At 41.0% G+C, this 15,963-nt stretch overlaps 1 protein-coding gene across 3 annotated transcripts in view; it reads left to right on the top strand.

Moving 5' to 3' along the window:
- Window positions 1-15,963, top strand: part of PACRG (parkin coregulated) — a 260,396-nt gene that overhangs the window by 138,589 nt on the left and 105,844 nt on the right. For all 3 annotated transcript variants that reach the window (XM_075036093.1, XM_075036092.1, XM_075036091.1), the window contains one exon: window positions 3,830-4,001. In XM_075036093.1, coding sequence (XP_074892194.1) covers window positions 3,830-4,001 — 172 coding nt within the window. The remainder of the gene's footprint in view (window positions 1-3,829; window positions 4,002-15,963) is intronic.

Consider the following 15,963-nt stretch of genomic DNA (forward strand, 5'->3'; position numbering starts at 1 on the left):
CGTATCTTAAACACTACCTTCTAAAACTCAGGTTTGCTTTATAGATTACCAGATTACTTTAACTATGATTATTTAAGAAAGGCCAATGACATCCTTATTGTCAAACTTCCATACCTTAAGTTCTCTCAAATAGCTTGCTTTCTTCATCTAACAGGCAGATCAGCCATGAGGCTTATTTTTACTATTTAAAGCCTAGACTCTTTATCTGGGTTTTCATTATCTCAGCAGACTTACCTCTCACTATGAGCTGCTTCATAGGAACAGATTTTCTGCTGAACAAATTAACTGTGATGATACTGCATTAGTTTCCTCCTGTCTTGTGCATTGGTTATACATATTGATAAAACAACAATTATAAACTGTATATTGTTTTTTTTTTTCAACTAGGGAGCTTGTAGTATACATAAGTAGCATGGAAGTTTCATGAAACAGAAGATTCTACTGATTATAATACAGTTGTTTTTCTTGTGTGATCATACTTTTATTAATTGACCTATTTACTGAAAATTCAGAGGCTGGGTTCTTACAACTTACAAACCAAGAGTATAGAAGTTCATAATAATTATTGTGATATTTCTTCTCAAAATCCGTAGTTGCAGCGTTATTGTCAGATGTGGACAAGTTTTGCCAAGAATTTGAGCTTTATCAGCATTTTTTGTGGGTGGATGTTAAAAACAAAAGAATTTTGTGGGCGTAAACAGAAAAATCACATTTTTCTCTGAACAGCTGTATAATAGCCACTTTTAAAAGCTAAATAGTAAACACAGAAGGAAAGGGTTTCATACCATAGAATGTAAGGCAAAATATTTCTGGCTTCCATATTGTGGGAGTTATTATAGAGCACAAAATGCTAAGTAAAAATTGTCTGCATGCTTGGACAGCTGACATTTCAAGAAATGAATTGGAAATCAGAGTCCTTTTCACAGCCATGCCAGTCGCCAACCACTTATGGCTTTGGAACTAATTGAGAAGTGAGGTGTACACATAAATGCTTTATGATCTACAGCTTGTCACACCTATATTTTGTAGAGGGGTTTTTTTTCATAATAAAGCTTTTGTGTCATATGTATGTGTAAAAATCAGATCTGGTTTTAAACCCAGAAATCATATTGACCTTAAAATTAATATATAATTCCTAGGTATATGTAATGTATAACCATAAGACAGAGTTGGTAGATAAAGGTAATATCTTTTATTGACCTGTTATTATCACTGAAAAACATTGACAAGAGTTTGAACACGTAAGCTTTCTTTATATCTGAAACAAAAAAAACATATTTCAAGGGCAAAGAACAGCTGAGAAAAATTGATCAGAGTATCAGAAATATCACATCTTTGAGAAGAAAGATAACTGGTAGATACAGTTAGAGGACATATTAGTGAAGAGTGGGAGAAAAGAAATGAGAGATTCTAGTATGTGTTTTGAGCAAAATAGTTGCAAATCCTGATTCAGTAATCTAACATGGATGTGTATCCATCAAGGACATTTTTCCATGGAAATAGTTTGTAATTTTGCAAGAGTTGTCAAAAATCTCTGCAAGGAATGGACTCTAAAAAAAAAAAAAAAAAAAAAGACATAAACTGATGAAGGTGGGTTTCCTTCTGAAACTCCCCCCCAGTTAAAAAAAAACCCCACCCATTGCTAACTGTATCTCTCTTTTTTCACATCTAATGCTTTCCCCAGACAAAAGTAGCTTTTGTAGGTTTTGTTTTCTATTTTCTGCAACAAGAACATTAAATAACAAAAATAAAGCAATCTAATAATCTTATAAACTACAAATTAAAAGTTAAAAAGAAAAATATTGAAGGATGTCTTATTGTCCTATTGACAGAAAACAGGAAAAAAATGCTGCTTCTTGGTCCTGCTTTTTTGTCAATGATTTTTTGACTGCCTGGCCACTTCTTACCTGATACAGGTTTCTTGCTGTAATGAACAATTTGACCTCTGACTTAGGCTTGTCATCAGAACTTTGTAGCTGCTATATTACTGTCTTCTGTTCTCAGTGACTTTGGGGGCAGACTTCTTTTACCATCTCACAAGTATTGTCCACAGCACGCTGAATGTCCTCAAGAAATACAAACCCCATCAATTTAGGAATTTAAATGTCTTCTGATTCTTGTTTTGTAAAGATCTTCATATGTGGTTGCTTAGTATAGTTATTTTTTAACTTTCTCACTAACTGACCCTCTGTTATTTGGCCGTTAAGGCATTTGATAAGGGCCTTTTCCCTTGTGAAACAAAAAGCCAATGAGCAAAAATTACAGAGAAAGCATCACATATGGTATGAAAATAGGAAACGTGGGTTTCATTTGTTCCTTCTTCTGCATGGTTCATTACAGGGACTTGATTTAATTCACATGGGTGAATAGGTATTACACAATCGTTCTTTTTCGTCTGCTATAAGAGATTAACAACCAGTGCATGTGAGACTGTAAGTATGTAATTGGCACTACGTCTGCCAGTAGTGAGGTGCTTGCAGCAGATGTAAAGGACTTACTTTCAAGTATCTGTTCCAATTAATTTTCACTTATCATGGATGGATCGGTTTCAACATGAAAGATTGAAGCAGTCAAGTCAGTCCATAGCTAAGCGCAAGAATAGGATTCAGATCTGCTCAGAGACAAGCAGGGAGGAAAATGAACCAAGGCTGCAAACAGAGAATGTATGTCTGCTGCTTGCTGACTATGGGATTTACCCGAGAAATGTAAAACCCAAGTTCAGTTCTTGGCTGCTTTATTTCAGACTTTTCTTCCACAGTTCAAGTGAGAATGTGATTACTGGCCCCAAATCAAGGGGTGGGTATTTGTTTGCTTAACCTGACAAATTTTTCTTAGGAAATTTGGAGCTTCAGCTTGGTCTATGTGACAAAGCTTTTTAGGTGTGAAGGAGGAAGCATCTACCCAATTCCAAAATATAATCCCACTGGAAAAATAGGGTAACAGCTAAGCAGTGTTTTAAAGATGGAAGCGGGTGTCTAACAAAGTGGATTGATCTCCAAGTGATTTTGAGGATCATATTCTGTTCAGAGAAAGTGCTTTCCTGTTGAGTCATTTTTAGCTGTATTCAGAGCTTTGACAGGCTGAAAGCAAACAACCTGTGGTTCTTGCTGGCTATCCTGAGTGTATGTAACATCAGAGTGCTGATGGGTAGAAGAAGGAAAAGGGAAGAAAACTAGGACAGAGTGCAAAACCCCTCACAAAGTCTACAACTTGGGAAGCTTAGCAGACTTTGTATTTTAGGATTGGAGGGAGATTTCTATTAGAAATAGGTACCAAATTTCTCTACTTTTTTTCACAGTAGAGACCCATGGAATTTCTTTAGAATTCTGCTCCTGAAATTAATAAGAAATAAAATTAGGTCAATATTCTAGAAAGTTGGGAATTCTGTACAAATATTGATTGGATATTTGTTGGTTACAGAATTCTTTCTCTTATTTCTTCTTTTGAGTGTCCAAGTGAAGATGTAAAGATCTGATTTTTCTGAATTAAAGAGAATGTTATTCTTAAAATGGCTGGTTTGATTCCTATGGGTAGCTTACAAAGTAAGGTGTATAAGCAAGAATATCAGAATCCAGTACTAACTTATTAAAAAGTGAAAATATATGTGAGCATATTCATTTTCATTCTTTTCTTTAGGTCTAATATTTATGGATTTCAATATCTGGCCATAAACCATATCTGAGACTTAATGATATTCTGCAATGATACAAAATGAATTATTATTTACTAAACATACCTGTGTAGATGGCATGAATTATCTGTCAGCCTGATCACATTGTATTAGTATTGAAAAATTGCATTTATTTGTTTATTTATTTTGTCTTTTCAGGTAGAGATTGAAAAGCTGGACTATCATTACTATCTGCCTTTGTTTTTTGATGGGCTTTGTGAAATGACATTTCCATATGAGTTTTTTGCTCGTCAAGGAATCCATGACATGCTGGAACATGGTGGAAACAAGATTCTTCCTGTCATTCCTCAGCTTATTATCCCAATAAAAAGTAGGTAAACATGTGGGGAAAAAAAAGAAAAAAACCCTAAAATTGCATTTATATAGTGCAGATTTTTGACAAGTTGCTAATTAAGCAATAAAACATGACAGGCTGTACGTTTCATGGAGATTATTGCAAACATGAGTAAATTGTAAGGTATAAGGCCAGAAGGCTTATGCATTCAATCCCCTGGTATGTGCAGTAATCCAGAAGAATAGTAATCCAGTCCGGTTAGTGTTTTTCATATTACAATGTAGCTCTTGGTCTTTGGAAATGTGAAGTGACATTTTCTTACCTGATTTTGTCTATTTATTATGTAAATCCATTACTCTATAAACCAGTTCATCTAAAATGACAGGAGAAATCAACAGATGAAATTTATGGAATTATGTTTCTTTTAGTCCTGTTGTTTATTCTACAGTTGTCCAGTATTTATTCACTAGATATCTTTTCTATCATCATTCTCATTACTATGCATATCTAAATTGGTAGTTCTTCCTGACTAATGTTTTATGTAAAATTTTGGCATTTAAAAATATTGATTTTGATATTTTTATATATTCAAACATAGTTTTTTGCAGAAAAATTATGTGAAAGGTAATAAATTATTTGCATACAAGTGTAATACCACTAAAACTAAAACTTCTTTTCTTGAAACACCTAATCTTTCAGATATACTGTTTTGCCCTTTCCTGTTTCTTTAGATCAGTACCTTGAGGAGATATTATTCTGAACCATCATCCTTCTTTAGTCAGGTATTTTGATTCTTAAGTCTGCATGCTACACCTATACTAATAGATGCTCATATTTCTTAAACTTGAGTTCTGTTTTACCATTGATCAGTAATGGTATCATTGCTGTCCTTTGTCCTGTCTTCCTGAGATGATTCAGCACCCATGCTAAGACAGAACAAAACAGAGTCGTCATATTTGTGATACAGAATGAATACAGTCAGATACAGTTTTGCAAAAGGGGAAGGGAATGTAGTTTGGAGCCTGATAATATTGAAATAATAGTGTTGGAAGCATCAGAATTGTGGTTTTTTCCATTCAACTTATTGTCCATTTAAGAAGATTAATTATAGATGTCATTATCTCTATCTTACTGTAGATTTTGAAAATGTCAGAAGGAATATATAATATTCAGAATGGTTACTCTGTAAGTGACACTTGTGACAGGTTAGGAAAACAATGTTACAGTTCTTTTCTCTCTAAAAGCAAAACACATAAAGAGAGGAATCATGTAATTTCTTTAAATCCATATTTCCAACACCACCCAAATATATTTATAGTAGTATCATTTTTTTTGAAAGCTGAAATCATTTCTGCAGAAAGGACTGCAAGTTTATGACAGCAGCTACTCAGTTAGGATTTAAAAGTCTTGCTGAGACCAGAATCTAGCTTAGAAATAATTACCTGGAAGCTTTAGCTGTTACACAGCTTTTAGCATTAGAAAGAGACTACTAGGTAAGGATATTTATATGGGTTTGATATATAGTCTTGTAAATCAAGTCATAATTTATGATGCTGGAACACATTCAAGAATCTGCTAGCTAAATGTAGTTGTTGGTTCTGCTTTATTTTATTGTACAGTGCTTATTTTTTATTTTAAAAAAACCTTCTGTATCAGCTTTAATATGTGAAGAGTTTAAGTATTATCAATGATAAAGGCCTCTTCCTAATTAAAGCCATATTAATATTTTAAAAAGACAGCACCATCTCAAGGAATCTGAAAGTGTGTACTTCTAGGAGTTTTAAAATTTCTATGACTGTGTAATATATAGTAGTGTAGTCAGAGCTATACATTTCTGTGACTCAGCTGCATCCACAATAAACTCAGCTATGTTTTACACATATTACTGTCTCTAAAGTGTCCCAGTGGGTGAGTTATAGGTGATTAACCAGTCTTCTTCTAGACCACTACCATATTTCTACTGTGAAAGAGTGAATCAATTGATTGTTAGGCAAGGTAATATATATGACGGAGTGGAAAGGGATAAAAGAAAGACAGAAAAATAACTCTACAGATAGAATGCTTTTAAAAGCAGTTTTCTCTCCTGCAGGTTCATCAAAGGAAAATATTAGTAAAGAGCTGCTCTCTAAAAACATTTTAAATTAAATATTAGAATTCTGTATTATACTTGAATAATTTAAGGACAAATCTATCTACCACACAACCTTGCTTAAAGTTCACACTTTTTGAACACTATATCATTAAAGATGAAAATTACATTATTTAATGAATCTGTGTAATGAGACTGTAAGCCCAAATCCTTTCAACAAATTTTCTTCTGGTTATGCAAACAGGCAATGACTAACAAAAGGTAGACAATTGAAATTAACAGGTCCAGTTTCTTTCCTAAAATACCTGAAATATGATTAAAATAATATGGAAGAATGATACTTAATTGAAAAATAATTGCTTATTTTTGTTTGTCTGTGGTGGGTTGACCCTGGTTGGATGCCAGGTGCCCACCAAAGCCGCTCTATCACTCCCTCTCCTCAGCTGGGGGGGAAGAAAATATAACAGAAGGCTCGTGGGTCAAGATAAGGACAGTTTAATACAGTGATAGCAAAGGTCGCGCGTGCGAAAGCAAAGAAAAAAAAACAGATGATGTTATTCTCTACTTCCCATCAGCAGGCGATGTCTAGCCACTTCTCGGGAAGCAGGGCTTCAGTACGCGTAGTGGTTGCTCCGGAAGACAAAATGCCCCCCCTCTGTCTCCCTTCACTTAGCTTTTATATCTGAGCTGACGTCATATGGTATGGAATATCTGTTTGGTTAGTTTAGGTCAGCTGTCCTGATTGTGTCCCCTCCCAAGATCTTGCCCTGCCCCAGCCTGCCATTGAGGGGAGGGCAAAAATGTTGGGGAGACAGCCTTGATGCTGTGCCAGCACTGCTCAGCAGTAGCCAAAACACTGGTGTGCTATCAACACCTTTCTAGCTACTGATGCAGGGCACAGTGCTATGAGGGCTGCTGTGGGGAGTATTAACTCCATCTCAGCCAGACCCAATACAATCTCCACCCCTTATTCCATACCATTTGCGTCCTGCTCAGGTCCCACATAATTTAATACAGATATCTTCTAACCATATTATTGTATTTAATTCTCATTACTGAAATCCTTTCTTACCAACACTTACAGCTGAAACTACGTACTGAAACCACTTTTATACCCAATGTACAGATTTATACATTCTTATTAATTACTATCCCTTGTCCTTTAAAAGATAGATATTCCATGGGCTTCTTCCACTCCTCCAGATGTTCACACTCAGGTTATGACTTAGGCCCCATCCATCAAGATGAGTGGTCAGGACAGGAAAAGCAGTATGTTCGAATGCTGGGCACCAACACCCGCTTGGTTTGGGTCACCGATGCACTTGTCTGGTTCCTTGCGAAGTTCACTCCTCTGCAGTTCAGGTCATTCCTGCTACATTACTTCCTACAACATACAACTCACATCACAGATTATTTTTCCCCCAAGGTTAAATGTCCTTGAGGCACACACTGGGTCTCCCCATCCTTCCGCATTACCCACCAAGTACACCCAGGTCCCTGAGCAAAGACAATCCCACGAATGGGTTTGCCTTTTCCCGTGGGAGGTGCAATCCACACTGCCTTCCCCAGCCACTTCCCCATGTGCACTACGGGGACCTTATCTCCTCCCACAGTATGTAGGGGTTTTGTTTGGGCAGGACCAGGACGGTTAGCAGATCCTCTGGTGTTAACTAGCCAAGTGGCTTCTGCTAAATTTGTATCCCAATGTTTCCATGTCCCATTGCCTAGCGCTCTCAACATAGTCTTCAACAGTCCATTATATCTCTCAATTTTTCCAGATGCTTGCGGGTGATAGGGTATGTGGTACACCCACTCAATGCCATGTTTCTTTGCCCAGGAGCTTATGAGGTTATTTCGGAAATGAGTCCCATTGTCTGATTCAATCCTTTCTGGGGTACCGTGTCGCCATAAAATTTGCCTTTCGAGGCCTAAGATGGTGTTTCGGGCAGTGGCATGGTTTACAGGATATGTTTCTAGCCAACCAGTAGTTGCTTCCACCATGGTGAGTATGTAGCGCTTGCCTTGGCATGTTCGTGGCAGTGGTCCAATGTAGTCAATTTGCCAGGCCTCGCCATATCGAAAGCCCAGCCACCGCCCTCTGTTCCAGGGAGACTTTACTCTGGTCGCTCGTTTGATTGCAGCACATGTTTCACATTCATGAGTGACCTGTGTGATGGCCTCCATGGTCAGGTCCACCCCTCGATCACGAGCCCACCTATATGTTGCATCTCTCCCTAGATGTCCTGATGTCTCATGGGCCCATCGAGCTACAAATAGCTCACCCTTACGCTCCCAGTCCAGGTCCACCTGAGCTATTTCTATTTTGGCAGCCTTGTCTACCTGTTCATTATTTCGATGTTCTTCAGTGGCACGGCTTTTGGGCACGTGAGCATCTACATGACGTACCTTTAGAGTCACGTGTTCTACACGGGCAGCAATGTCCTGCCACAATGCTGCTGCCCAGATGGGTTTACCCCTGCGTTGCCAGTTGGTCTTCTTCCACTGCTGTAGCCACCCCCATAGGGCATTAGCCACCATCCAGGAGTCAGTATAGAGGTAGAGTACCGGCCACTTTTCTCGTTCAGCAATGTCTAGGGCTAGTTGGATGGCTTTCACTTCTGCAAACTGACTTGACTCGCCTTCTCCTTCAGTGGCCTCAACGACTTGTCGTGTGGGACTCCACACAGCAGCTTTCCACTTCCGATGGTTCCCTACCACACGACAGGATCCATCAGTAAACAAAGCGTAACACCTTTCGTCTTCTGATAGCTCATTATATGGTGGTGCCTCTTGGGCACGAGCCACCTCCTCAGGTGATGCTCCAAAATCTCTGCCTTCTGGCCAGTCCATGATCTCTTCCAGAATTCCTGGGCGGTTAGATTTCCCCAGTCGAGCTCGTTGTGTGATCAATGCTATCCACTTACTCCATGTAGCGCTGGTTGCATGATGTGTAGAGGGGATGTTTCCTTTGAACATCCAGTGTAGCACGGGCAATCGTGGTGCCAAGAGGAGATATGCTTCTGTACCAACAACTTCTGAAGCGGCTCGAACCCCCTCATATGCTGCTAGTATTTCTTTTTCAGTCGGGGTGTAGTGGGCTTCTGATCCTCGGTACCCCCGACTCCAAAACCCTAATGGTCGACCTCGGGTTTCTCCTGGTGTTTTCTGCCACAGGCTCCAGGTGAGACCATGCTCCCCAGCTGCAGTGTAGAGTACATTTTGTACATCTGGTCCTGTCCGGACAGGCCCAAGAGCTACTGCACGAGCTATTTCCTGTCTGATATGCTCAAAAGCTTGTTGTTGTTCAGGGCCCCATTCAAAATAGTTCTTTTTCCGCGTTACTCGATAGAGAGGGCTCACAAGCTGACTATAACCTGGAATATGCATTCTCCAGAACCCCACAAGGCCTAGGAAAGCTTGTGTTTCTTTCTTGTTGGCTGGTGGAGACATAGATGCTATCTTGTTAACCACATCCATTGGGACATGACGGCGTCCATCCTGCCATTTTATTCCCAAGAATTGAATCTCCTGTGCAGGTCCCTTGACCTTACTTTTCTTTATGGCGAAACCAGCTTTCAGAAGAATCTGAATTATTTTTTTTCCCTTCTCAAACACTTCTTCTGCCTCGTTGCCCCACACGATGATGTCATCTATGTATTGTAAATGTTCAGGGGCATCGCCTTGTTCCAGTGCCATTTGGATTAATCCGTGACAAATGGTAGGGCTGTGCTTCCACCCCTGGGGCAGTCGATTCCAGGTGTATTGGACACCTCTCCATGTGAAAGCAAACTGTGGCCTGCATTCTGCTGCCAAAGGAATGGAGAAAAATGCATTGGCAATATCAATTGTAGCATACCATGTGGCTGCCTTTGATGCCAGTTCATATTGGAGCTCTAACATGTCCGGTACAGCAGCACTCAGTGGCGGTGTCACTTCATTCAGGCCGCGAAAATCTACTGTTAACCTCCATCCTCCATCAGACTTTTGCACTGGCCATATAGGACTATTAAAAGGTGAATGAGTCTTACTGATGACTCCTTGGCTCTCTAGGTGATGAATCAGCTCATGGATGGGAGCCAGGGAGTCTCGGTTTGTCCGATATTGCCGACGGTGCACTGTCCTGGTAGCGATTGGCACCTGCTGTTCTTCAACTTGCAGCAATCCCACAGTGAAGGGATCTTCCGAGAGGCCAGGCAGGGTAGATAGCTGTTTGATCTTCTCTGCATTTACAGTGGCTACACCAAAAACCCATCGGTACCCCTTTGGGTCCTTGAAGTACCCTCTCTTGAGGTAGTCTATGCCAAGGATACAAGGGGCCTCTGGGCCGGTCACAATGGGGTGCTTTTCCCACTTGTCCCCTGTCAAGCTCACTTCAGCCTCCAGTATAGTCAATTCTTGGCATCCCCCTGTCACTCCCGAGATCCAGATGGGTTCTGTGCCCCTGTATCCTGATGGCATCAGTGTACACTGTGCACCAGTGTCTACCAAAGCTTTATACTTCTGTGGGTCTGATGTGCCAGGCCATCGAATCCACACAGTCCAGTATATCCGGTCATCCCTTTCCTCCTCCTGGCCGAAGGCAGGGACCCTCTATTGCTGTTCCTCATCAGAATATTCACTGTCCGATCCTTGCGGTACCAGACCAGAAGTCCCCTCACCAGAATCAAGGGAGGTGGTTTCAGTTCTTCTGCGCTTGGAGGATCGCTGAGTGCTTTCTTGGGCCTCTACAGCAACTACGCTGACAGCCTTCTTCTTGGGTGACCCCTTCTTAACAGCTGTCTTCCCTCTCAGTTCACGTACGCGGGCTTCCAGCTTAAAGGTAGGTTCACCATCCCACTTCCTCATGTCCTCCCCTTGGTCACGCAGGAAGAACCAGAGTGTACCACGTGGCATACGCCTTGGGCTCCCTTTCTCTCTGACTTGGGCAGGAGAGGACTGATTTCTTGGAGCATCTCTAACAGCCAAGGCACTGTCCTGTAGGGATGAGGAGGCACAGAGATTTTCCTCAAAGTTTTGGAGCCAAGACGACACTTTCTCCACAGTTGGTGTTTCCATATCTGGACAATACATTGCTGCCAAGCTGTTAGAATACGATGCTGGGGCACCTTGAATCACCTTTCGCCACATGGCCCGTGTGCACAGGACATCCTCTGGATCTTTGGATACTTCCTCATCATCTAGATCACTGTAGATGACTTCCACCACTGCTAACTCTCTCAGATACTGGATGCCTTCATCTGCAGTAGTCCACTTTTCTGAGGAATTCACAAGATCTTCCTTGAATGGGTATCTTGCCCTCACACTTGAGAGGAGCCGGCTCCAGAGACTGCAAACTGCTGCCTCTTTTCCAATTCCTCTTTCAATTCCCCGGTTTCTAGCGAGGGATCCCAGTTGTTGGGCTTCCTTGCCTTCCAGTTGCTGACTATCAGCCCCGTTATCCCAGCATCGGAGCAGCCAGGCAGCAATCCGCTCACCTGGCTGGCGGCTGTAATCTTTCCGCAAGTCCCGAAGTTCTGAGGACGTCAGGGACCGGGTAGTTTCCGCTTCCTGTTTAAGCTCCCTCACTCCTTCCTCCAATTTCTTTGTTGAAGGACCAGCTTCTAGATCAAACCCTTCCTCTTCTTCTTCTTCCCTCACTAATCGATGGTATGGACCCGTTGATCTCCTTGTCCACTGCTTCCTTTTCACTACTGGGGCAATTACTGTAGTTGTTGTTGTTTGGGTCCCTATCTCGAGCATGGTGTCCTCAGATACAGTCTGGGTCCCTGCCTCAACCATGGTCCTCTGACAGTGTTGAACTATGGCTCGGTAGGCATAGGCCAGGCCCCAGTACAGTGCAAGAAGCTGCTGGTTTTCATTGGGATAAGCAAGGCACCCTTCTATCAGGTGGCGTGTCAGTTTGCCAGGGTTACTTGCCTGTTCAGATGTAAAGTCCCAGGTTATGGGAGGTGATAACCGTCCTAGGAATCTGCCCAAATCCTTCCATATACCCTGCCACCCAGGGACCGGTCGCTTGAGGGCACATTTCAGTATTGCCTCACCTAAAACTTGCCTTCTCTTATACCAGGATGAGACCAGATTCCACAATACCCATAATATGCCACCAGTATTAATTATTAGTATTAAACAGCTCACATAAGGGTGAACAAGGACCTCGGGAGCCTGCATAATAAAACCATTCACATCAATGCCTGGTAGGGAGAGGGAGATGTGTTCTCTCATCTCCTCCACAAGATAGCTCCCACAACACAGCAAAGCCATCAGCGCCAGGACAAAACACATAGACATTATTTGTATTAGCACGTTCCCGCGTTCCTTCGTTCTCCCCACAAGATAGCTCCCACAGCACAACAGAGCCATCAGTGCCAGGACAAAGCACGCAGCCATTATTTGCATTAACATGTTCCCAAACTCAGCAAGCTAGAGATAAGCAAGCAGCTAACAAGCTCGGTGACCTGCACAGGAGCTTGCCACTTAATAACTAGCTATAGAACGCTTAATGCAAAACTGCCGTTGTCGTGCCCCACGTTGGGCGCCAAAAAGGACTGTGGTGGGTTGACCCTGGTTGGATGCCAGGTGCCCACCAAAGCCGCTCTATCACTCCCCCTCCTCAGCTGGGGGGGAAGAAAATATAACAGAAGGCTCGTGGGTCAAGATAAGGACAGTTTAATACAGTGATAGCAAAGGTCGCGCGTGCGAAAGCAAAGAAAAAAAAACAGATGATGTTATTCTCTACTTCCCATCAGCAGGCGATGTCTAGCCACTTCTCGGGAAGCAGGGCTTCAGTACGCGTAGTGGTTGCTCCGGAAGACAAAATGCCCCCCCTCTGTCTCCCTTCACTTAGCTTTTATATCTGAGCTGACGTCATATGGTATGGAATATCTGTTTGGTTAGTTTAGGTCAGCTGTCCTGATTGTGTCCCCTCCCAAGATCTTGCCCTGCCCCAGCCTGCCATTGAGGGGAGGGCAAAAATGTTGGGGAGACAGCCTTGATGCTGTGCCAGCACTGCTCAGCAGTAGCCAAAACACTGGTGTGCTATCAACACCTTTCTAGCTACTGATGCAGGGCACAGTGCTATGAGGGCTGCTGTGGGGAGTATTAACTCCATCTCAGCCAGACCCAATACATTGTCACATTGAAAGGGACTCTTTTTTTTGGAAATTCAGAGGAAGAAAAAAATCTCTGGCTGGAGGCATTGATTTTTCAAAGAGAAAAATGTTCAAAATATATTTTGATTTCTCAAAATAAAAATTCAAAGTGTATTGCACGTTGCAGTGGCAAAACATAATAAAATAGTTTATAAATATAGTCACTGCATGGCATAAAAAACAGGAAAAACAATTTAGCTGTATATGTCAAACTTGTAAGGAATCCAACAAAAAATAAAAAAATGCAAAATCAGAAAATGTGAATACTTTAAGGTGTTAAGACTTTTTACTCCCTTTCACAGAAGGTGTAGGCAAACCCAATGTCTGAGTTACTTGAATAGAGCAAAGATTCATAAATTGAGATATATGGCCAATAACAAAATACTTTGTAGAGGTATAATGAAAGTTCTGATGCACAACACACAGCAGAATATCTTCTTTGCCAGAAATATGCATATCATTATTTTCACATTGCAGACAGGTAAAGAGGTAGAAGAAAGCTAATTTTGCCCCACGTCGCGGTCCTGCATTGGTGGCAGAAAGCAGAACAGAACCCAGGCACACAACCCTGGGGCAGCAAGCAAAGCTGCCTGTAGGTCACGTGAGAGTTCCCTTATTTTGGGGGAACAGAGGGGTCTGTCTGGCCCCACCATGTCTTTCAGTAATGCACTGGTGTATCTTAAAACTCACTTGTGGCTTACCATTACTTATAGCCAGTCAAGAACAGCCAGGAAAATGGGTGTGAGCGTGAGAGATGCCTGTTGTACCATGTGCTTTTCAGTGGAAAAGTCCTGTTCTAAACTCTGTGTTGTCATGGGAATGTAAAATCCCTTTTGATACTCATATTTTGGGCAAATTATTGCTTTTAATATTACATTTGCCATAACAAATGTTAGATCAGAAAAGCCATAAGTCCTTTTGCTTGCTTTTATTAGGCTTCTTCAACTCTGAGATTCCTGACTGCAGAGTTCCCCAGATTCAACATGAGACACACATGCAGACATAGGCACTGAGAGGGCAGGATGGTTCTACACCTTTGCCTGATATTTCTATAAGTAACATCAGGGACATCCAACACAGTGTGTGGAAGCACCTCCTCTCCTTTCAAAGGCACCGAGCATGCTACAATTTACATTTTCTTTGCTGTCAATGTAGCTGTAGGAGTTTCCAACCCCTTCACACAAAAAGCGACCAATCCTTCCAGCTCCCACACTCCAGTTCATTGCAACTGACTTTTGCTAATGCAACTGTTTGTGGAGGAACTCCGTGAATCTCACATCTAGATGTATTAAAAACAAACAAACAAACAAACAAAAACACCAAAAAAAACCCTAAAATTAAATGAAAATATTTTCAGAGTGGTGTTACTTTGAAACTCAGATCATTTCAACAGTCTAGTTTATAGCTGCACTGTCACAAATGAAGGAATAGTACACAATAGTACAGAAGTTGGAGTAAGTAGAGATGTTCAGTAGGAACATCTTGATATAGCTTTGCTAATGAAGAAAATAATGTGAAATTAAACACTTAAGCATCTTGGATCACCCACTTGCCAGAATCTTTTCTGTTCTGTGCTGTGGATCCTAAAATGGATGCATAGGCAATCTGAACTTAGGCCTAGAAGCCAATAAAGCTCATGTCTTTGCACTTAAATTGTAACTTAGATGGAAGTACTGTTTCTACACAGTTGCAATCAGCAGACCAGCACTTCTAATTGAGTCCAAAAAGAATAAACTCCACCCTAAGGAACACTGAAGTTTTCCTTTTTGACACTTTTTCCACGCTGTTAAAAATCCCTTCTGTGACACAGTAGATCAAGGATACCTTAAACTTTGTTGAAAATAGGCAACTGAAGGACCTTATCTAATACCTTTCAGAAGTCTAAGAAAACTGCATTATCAGACTTTTCTTGTCCGTGTTCTTCTTCTTCAAGGACCTACAGTACATTTAGAACACTATATTAATTTCTGCAGCACAGATGTCAATATTACTGGTCTTTGGTTCCCCAGATCTTCCCTGAAACCTTTTTTTAAAAATGGTATCACATTTCATTGATAACAAAGCTGTTTTCATTGAAAGGGTGGGTAGTCAGTGCAGTTTAGTACCTTGAGGCAGCACAGGGGAAGGAATATACATCTAGGAATGGATGGAAGCTCTGTAAACTGGCATAGTCACTGAGAAGGTTTTTGGGACTCTATTCTCAGTGTATTCTTTATACTACTTAATTAAACAGGGCCTGCAAATGTTAATAGGAATCAAGTTTTATAGGTGCTGATCTGGTAAAGCACTACAAGCACAACTAAAGCTGAAAAAAAGCCACTGACATTCTCTTCTGTTTTCTGCTAGATTATGTTTCTTGCAAGTATCAATGATTCAGTCATGGATCTTAGACTTTTCTGCACCTTAGGCTTTGGCATTACAGGACAAAGTCTTTGGTGACAAAATTGGCCTAAGGTTTTCTTTCCTTGCCCCCTATTCCTCCTTCCCATCACCTCACTGCAACACATTACTGCTTCAGTTGTACATCTATATTGTAAATTCGATCAGGATCTTACCTGACTTCTACAAAGTACAGAAGACAAGGTGGTTATTCTGGGTTTTATTCACTCTTGATTGAAAGACTGTTTTGTAACAGCCTTCATTACTGTTCTGTAAAATTAGCATAATACTTCTACTGTATCAGTTCAAGTAGTTAAGTATTATGCATTTAGAAAGTTTTGGACACAATTCTCTGTAAGAGATGTATGTATCACTTTAATCA

Source organism: Buteo buteo, chromosome 9, assembly GCF_964188355.1.
Source record: "Buteo buteo chromosome 9, bButBut1.hap1.1, whole genome shotgun sequence".
Lineage (NCBI taxonomy): Eukaryota > Metazoa > Chordata > Aves > Accipitriformes > Accipitridae > Buteo > Buteo buteo.